The 7,169-nt window shown below is 38.8% G+C and overlaps 1 protein-coding gene across 1 annotated transcript; it reads left to right on the top strand.

Annotated features, from left to right (window-relative positions):
* Window positions 1-1,373: 1,373 nt before the first annotated feature.
* Window positions 1,374-3,378, top strand: LOC149834824 (xyloglucan endotransglucosylase/hydrolase protein 24-like). The gene is made up of 4 exons (XM_090010311.1): window positions 1,374-1,627; window positions 1,762-1,862; window positions 2,534-2,727; window positions 2,830-3,378. The coding sequence occupies exons 1-4, from the start codon at window positions 1,411-1,413 to the stop codon at window positions 3,221-3,223; spliced, it is 906 nt and encodes a 301-aa protein (XP_089866437.1). The 5' UTR covers window positions 1,374-1,410; the 3' UTR covers window positions 3,224-3,378.
* Window positions 3,379-7,169: the final 3,791 nt, after the last annotated feature.

The raw sequence follows: 7,169 nt of genomic DNA, 5'->3' as shown, positions 1-7,169 counted from the left end.
GGGATTGAATTAACCGAGAGGGGATCAGGTCCAACGCACCTTTAATACCGTTCATCATGAAGATGAACCGCACCCAAGACCCAAAAAAATCGTGGTCTCCACCAAGATGGGCCCACAAATTTTTTTGGTGCCGTTGGATTTCCGGATGAACGGCATCAATGGTTTAGAATGGTCGGCCGAAGTTCCTTCAAAACTTTAAGCATTTGGGAGGTTTTGTTTGCCATTCATCTTAACGATGGACCGTCCAAGGTGCCTTAAAAAGAAAAAAAAAAAACTGATCATTCCTAATTTGAGAAAGAAAAGAAAAAACGATCAATAAAAAGACGTTTCACCTGGCAATTAGACTTGAAAAACATCATCGAGAATGATCGATCATTCTTATTTTTGTGAACTGCTTGGACATTTATAAAGTTTTGAAGTTTTCATACATCTATACAGGCAGTGATCAGTTTTTATCCCCCACGAGAGCACGGATCAGGTAAAACGGTGGGCTACTTTACATTGTAAAGCTCACAGTCCACTGCCAACTGCCAACTGCCAAGAGCGTTTTGTGGGACCCAGTGCCAGGATGCGTGGCACGTCCTCCGTCTCTGTGAGCTACAATGTAAAGAAACCCACCGTTTTAGCTGATATAGGGATATAATAAACGGATAGGACTTAAAGAGTGAAGGCCTTACTGATGAATCTTAGCTTATTGCGTGTAGCCCAACAAGATGTGGATTGAAGATAGGGAAAAGGTAATGCTGAATCCGAATCCTGTTAGCTACACTCAAGATATATTTTACATGTAATCGGGTCAGATAATCGATTAGATTCGGATTTGGTATGGACTTTATATTTGGATTGGGATGCAAATCTGTGTACCGAATATGGGTCTTCTAATTTCATTTGAAAGACACTGAGCAGGTGTTCTCACGGGGAGTCCGTTCTCCCACATGCGATCTGACTTTCTGAGTGAACAAACATGTCTAGTTACGTCATCTATGATCCTGCATGTAGTCATTGAAGTATAATTCAACTCTTAGGAAGCTTACAAACATCATCAGCTATATGGCCCGCAACCAAGGATTAAGAATATGAACCTACCTTCGATGGTCCGTCTACCGTGTTTCTGAACACCTCCAACGTGTGGACGCCCTGCACGATTAAGTAGGGTTGTAGGGCAGCCTAAGAGAGAGAGAGAGAGAGAGTAAATAAATGACCAAGTTAAGTAACAAACAAAGACGTGAGGAGCGTTTTCAAGCTTTGAAACAGCCGAGTTGGGCCTGCCAACTTCCCAATGCCAGCTTCATTTGTTCTTCATCAAGTCAAAAGAAAGGGACGCAACCAAACCTCGGCCTTATAAATATGCTAATCTTCCCCTACACGGTGTGTGCATCCACTCTCATTAATTTCCCGTTGGCAAGATATATGGTTCGGTTGGCTGGCTACGGTTACCAAACAATGGCTCAACTCTTTCATCATCATCAACCATCCCTTCTCCTTGTGGTAGTAGCATTGTCAGTCTTGTCTGCAGCCACAACCACATTTGCAGTTCCAATCGCACAAATGGTTGATATCAACGGAGGCAAACCCACCATACAAAAAGGAGGCAATGTGATCGATCTTTCATTGGATCAATCCTCAGGTGAACAACCTGAACTCATGTGAAGCAATTTGGACAACCTGAACTCCAGTAATTTCATTTTGGTTTAAAATTGGAGTTGTTTTCCTACACATGAGCTGATTATACTTGTCTTTGCATGTTCCCCCTTTGTATAGCCTCTGGTTTCCAATCAAAACAGCAGTTCTTGTTTGCTCGGCTCGACATGCAGATCAAACTGCCCGCTAAGGACACCGCCGGCACGGTCACCACTTTTTATGTAAGCTTATCTTTGTGTCAGTTAATTTTTTAGGACTTCCGTGACTCTCCAATAGAGCAGCATTTCCAGATTTGTCTAAGGCCAGAAAGATGTGATAGTATTTTTTTTTTGTTTCGATGATGAGTCACTTAATGGGCCCTGCCTGCCTGCGAGGTATCGGTTTTATCATCTCATCCCAATTAGCCGGGACTAGGTTTGGTTACATACCCATCACGTGATAAGGTTGTACCATAATCAACTGGCCGGGCACGTGAAAGACACTCTCATAAATGGGAGAGAAACAGGAGCAGAGATCCTGAGAGCGGCTAAGTGCCATGGTTATTTGACCCAAGCAAACACATGACAGCATTTCACGTGGGGCCTACACTATGTAGTTGTGGGCCCTGACGTGATTGGCTAGTATCACATAGTCATGGCACTTAGTCGCTCCTTTAAACTCCTCCACAGTGTGCTCACAAAGAGAATGTCGTTTTAACCCAAAATCAAGTTTTTCAGAAAACATGCTTAGCTGTCATTTTCTACCAAAGTTTTCCTGTCCAAAGTCAGAACTTTCCCCCTAAACTCTAGAGAGAAGAGATTCTGCTTTGTTGACATGATGGGAACATCGATTTTAGCTCTGTTGATTTATTAGTATCATTATTAAGAACTAATGTTCGTTATTGTACAAGCAGGTCTCAACAACAGGGGCTGCTCATGATGAGATTGATATGGAGTTCTTGGGCAATGTGAGTGGCCAACCAATAGTACTGCACACCAACATTTATGCTCAAGGCAAGGGGAACAAGGAGATGCAGTTCTATCTTTGGTTCGACCCAAGAGCTGCGTACCACACCTACACTATCCTATGGAACCCACAGTTCATCATGTAAGCACCTCTCTCTCTCTCTCTCTCTCTCTCTCTCTCTCTCTCTCTCTCTCTCTCTCTCTCTCTCTCTCTCTCAAATGACATTTTTCTATCTGAATTCAGATTTTATGTGGATGGAAAGCCCATCAGAGCCTTTCCCAACCTCTCGGGCCTGAGAATTCCTTATCCCAAGAGCCAACCAATGAAGGTCTATGCGAGTATATGGAATGCTGATGATTGGGCAACACAGGGAGGTCGTGTGAAAATAAATTGGGCAAATGCGCCATTCATCGCCTCCTATACAAACTTCCAGATAACCCCATGTCCAGCTACTTCCAGAAATTCTCTCTGCAAAATACTACCATCCAAGAGCATTAAAGGCAAAGTGCCCCAACTTGACAGTTCTACAAATATGACCATCCAAAGTCTGCAGAAGAAGTACATGATCTACAACTACTGCTCTGATACGAAGCGCTTCCCACAAGGCCTTCCTCAAGAGTGCTCTATTAAATCCTAGTGACCCACATTATATCACATTTTTTACCTTTCTTTTATTATTTTTCCTCATGGATTGCCATAGAAGCAATAACGGCGTGTTTTTCTCTCTTCAATAAGCTCTTGTACTACTTTATACTAAAAACATAATAAAAGATGTCACTACCGTTGATTTCTCATGAGAGCGTTTATATCATGTATTGTTAGGCAACTAAAAGTATCAAAATCTTTAAGCAAGGTCCAATTAAACTTGGTTGAGACTTAATTATAGGCACAAAGGAATTCAACTGTGTGTGTGTGTGTGTGTGTGTGTGTGTGTGTGTGTGAGAGAGAGAGAGAGAGAGAGAGAGAGAGAGAGAGAGAGAGAGAGAGAGAGAGAGACTGATTTATATAAACCATGAAAGGACTTACAGGTCGGTATCATGCATGTAGATTAATCCTGATCACAGCAAAATATATCAGGCCCACTTCCTTAATTCTGCCAGTTATTTATTCTTTTATTTGTTAACAGTGAATTTTTATATGATCATCTCAAATAAACAACTAGATAATCTCATGCTTGAAGAAAAGCCATCTAGACCAATAAAGACGTTTTTTTTAGATAACCAATAAAGTCTTGTTGCATTGAGCAATGAAACATAAAACCTCAAGCATACACAATCAACGTCTACATGCACATAAAGAACGATCATCTCTATTTAGTGAACACATGGCTTCGACATTTATATAATTTGGAAGGTTTCTTACGACTATGCAATCATTTCCTGTAAATGAGATAAACAAAAGTCTTTTATTGACCATTATCAAACTGAGTGATTAATATTTTTTCATGTCTAGCAATTATTCTGCCTGCTAGTAGTTCTGCTTACCTCCTTCTATGTGAGTTGCTCATGCCCGCTAACCAACACGATTACTTCACAAATTAACTCGTGTCATGCATATGCATCTAATTTTCGTCAGGTATAACACAACTCTTTCGTTCTAATCATTGTGATAAAACTTTAATTCGGCATTTGTATGGCTGTTAATTCCTCGTTAGAAATGGAGGCTTTTATATTCCTTGCATTTTTATCAGAAAAACTGTTGGCAACAACAAATAGGTTTAAACAAAAAAAGAATATAAAGAAAACAATAAAATTGTAATTCTTGAGATTATGCTGATAAGAACACAAATTTCATAATAAAGTGCTGATATTTTCATTTAAACAAAAAATATAATGATATTTTCACAATATCTTGATATTTTGCTCTTTTAAAACAGTAACAAAATAGGGTTGAGATATGCTACAGTCGTTTGTAGGTGCAAATGACCTACCAGATGGGGGCGAAAACACTTTGTTTGGGTTTTTTTTCTCACATCTTACACCATAGATGTGATCTACAGATTTTGTTTAGTGAAAACTGGCTTTTGGATGGCCAGAATCCAAACCGTATGCAGGTTTTCCCGGCGACCTAAACATCAACGAGTCAATTCCTACTAAACCAAGTATGATGAATACATCTATAAGGTTAGATTTTGTCAAAACAACTCTCATTATGAGATTCAAACTAGATTGTAGGTAGAATCTATTGTACCAAATATAAACCCAACAAAATATCACGATATTTGTACAATCTTTCAAAGATACTGCTATTCCTAAATATTAACCTGCACGGAATGTGTTTTCTAATTTCATTGAAAGAAATGGAGCAGATGCCAGATCAAGGCTTTTCTCAGTTCTCACGGCGACATCGATCTGGAGATCATAATTAGAAATATGAGCCGACAACGTTATCTACTAAACATGCCAAACATGCATGATCAGCAGCAAGGGAAACCATATAGAACTGTCTGTGGAAATCGTATATCATCATGTGTCATCACTCCTGTTTCTCTCTTATATTCAACTATACAACCTTTGGAAGCTCAACATGATCATTCTTTTTTGTTTTTGGATTCGCAAGCAGGGGTTAGGCAGACCCCAATATTATCATTCTTCTCTCCAGTTTACTTTTTTCTGCTAACCCAAACAACGAATTAGGTCATATATATAAAAGCATAAGAATTGGGCATCTGTACTGGGTTTTTTAAATCAAACTGGACTTTAATAAACACTCCGTTGCCCGCCATCTTCCAAGTGTACCCTCTAGCTCCTCCATCATCATCGTCGTCACCCTGTTCTAACCAGATTTCTTTCATTTTCCAACATCATGTCCAGGCATCCAACTTCTTATATCACAGGCGACAAATATCAAAACAGCCCCCAGATCCCAATGTAGTGCCAACGAACGAGGGACCATAACATGCGTAAATCGCTCCAAAGGAAATTGATTAATAAGTTCTGAAAACCATCTAACCGTCTTTAATAATGTAGACCTTTTTTTAATGGACAGGCAAAATGGTGCCTTTGCCTCTTTTATAATTTCAATTTTAGTTTGTTCCCAGGTGAACATACCAGGACTTGGGAATTAAACTCGAGGTCTGCTGTCTTTACAGTAATCACCCCCACGGAGGAACAGGAATTGAAAGGGATTGTTACGGTTGATCTGTTAGTATAGGCTATATAAACAAACTACTTGATAAAGGAAGGTTTACAAAAAGATGCTAACACAAGGAAGCATTTGAAAAAAAACTTCATTTACTTTTTTTTCACACAGATAGGTAGTAAATTTATAAAGCAATAAAGCAAAACATGCCACTAGCTACATGCCCCTACAAATTAGGTTCGCATCCTATTCTTTAGGCTTAAGTTACAACCACTTCTATGTCCCTCACTTATAGCCTTTTCTGAACGTGGTTGTACAGCACACTCCACAAAAATAGCAACCACTATTACCTACAACTGCATAGACGTGGAGCATTGACTACATTGCTCCCCCTTAATGCGACAACCTAAATACTCCTAAACTTTCTCTAAATTTGACAAATTTTATCAGAGGTAATGAATTTGTGAAACCATCAACAACTTGTTCTTCAGATGAACATTTCACTGCAACAAGTCCTCTTGACACAACTTCTGTGATAAAATGATATTTGATTTCCACATGTTTTGTTCTTTCATGAAAAACAAGATTTTTTGTCATAGAAATTGCTGAGTTATTATCACAAAAAATCTTTGTAGGCTCTTCTTGACCCAATTTGACATCTTCCAAAATTATTCTCATCCAAATGGCTTGACACGCTGCTATAGTGACTGTTATATATTTAGCTTCTATTGATGATAAAGCCACTGAGTTTTGTTTTGTTTTTTTGAGCTCCAAGTAACCGCTCCAGATCCGAATGAGAATATGAATCCACTTGTGCTTTTCTGATCATCTCTCGAACTTGCCCAATCACTATAAGAAAAACCACATAAAGTAAGATTAGTAGATGATTTATACCATATTCCAAAATCAATTGTTTCACGAACATAACACATAATACGTTTAGTTGCTCCCAAGTGATGAACTGATGGACAATGCATAAATCTTGAGACCATGCTCACATGAAATGCAATGTCTGACCGAGTATGGGTTAAGTACATCAACTCGCCTACCATGCTTCTATAATATTTCTCATTTACTTTTGGAGTGCATCATCGGCACATAACTTCTCAGATGTATTCATAGGTGTAGAGCATGCTTTACACTTATCCATATTGAATCTTTTCAGTAGTGTTGAAGCATAGTTCTCTTGTGAAATAAAAATGTCTTCATCTAATTGGTAAATTTGTAGCCCCAAAAAGAACCTTAGCAAGCTCAAGTCTGTCATCTCAAATTCATTCATCATGCACATTTTGAACCTTTTATTGAGTTTAAACGAAGTGCCTGCATAGATAATGTCATCAACATATATACTTACAAGTATAATGTCAACACCTTCCTTCTTGACATACAAAATAGGTTCACTTTCACTCATTTTAAAATCATTTTTGAGTAAATATGAGTCTAACCTACTATACCAGGCACACGGTGCTTTCATGAGCCCGTACAAGGCTTTGTTTAACTTA

Source organism: Nuphar pumila, chromosome 6, assembly GCF_984573655.1.
Source record: "Nuphar pumila chromosome 6, dmNupPumi1.hap1.1, whole genome shotgun sequence".
NCBI lineage: Eukaryota > Viridiplantae > Streptophyta > Magnoliopsida > Nymphaeales > Nymphaeaceae > Nuphar > Nuphar pumila.
This window is presented reverse-complemented; position numbering and strand designations above follow the sequence as displayed.

What these genes read in the sequence shown, in the direction of transcription:
- LOC149834824 (XM_090010311.1), top strand. Translation starts at nt 1,411, where the DNA reads ATGGTTCGGTTGGCTGGCTACGGTTACCAAACAATGGCTCAACTCTTT. An exon ending in TTCATTGGATCAATCCTCAG is followed by an intron (nt 1,628 to 1,761) that starts GTGAACAACCTG and finishes CCCTTTGTATAG; the next exon opens with CCTCTGGTTTCCAATCAAAA. An exon ending in TGGAACCCACAGTTCATCAT is followed by an intron (nt 2,728 to 2,829) that starts GTAAGCACCTCT and finishes ATCTGAATTCAG; the next exon opens with ATTTTATGTGGATGGAAAGC.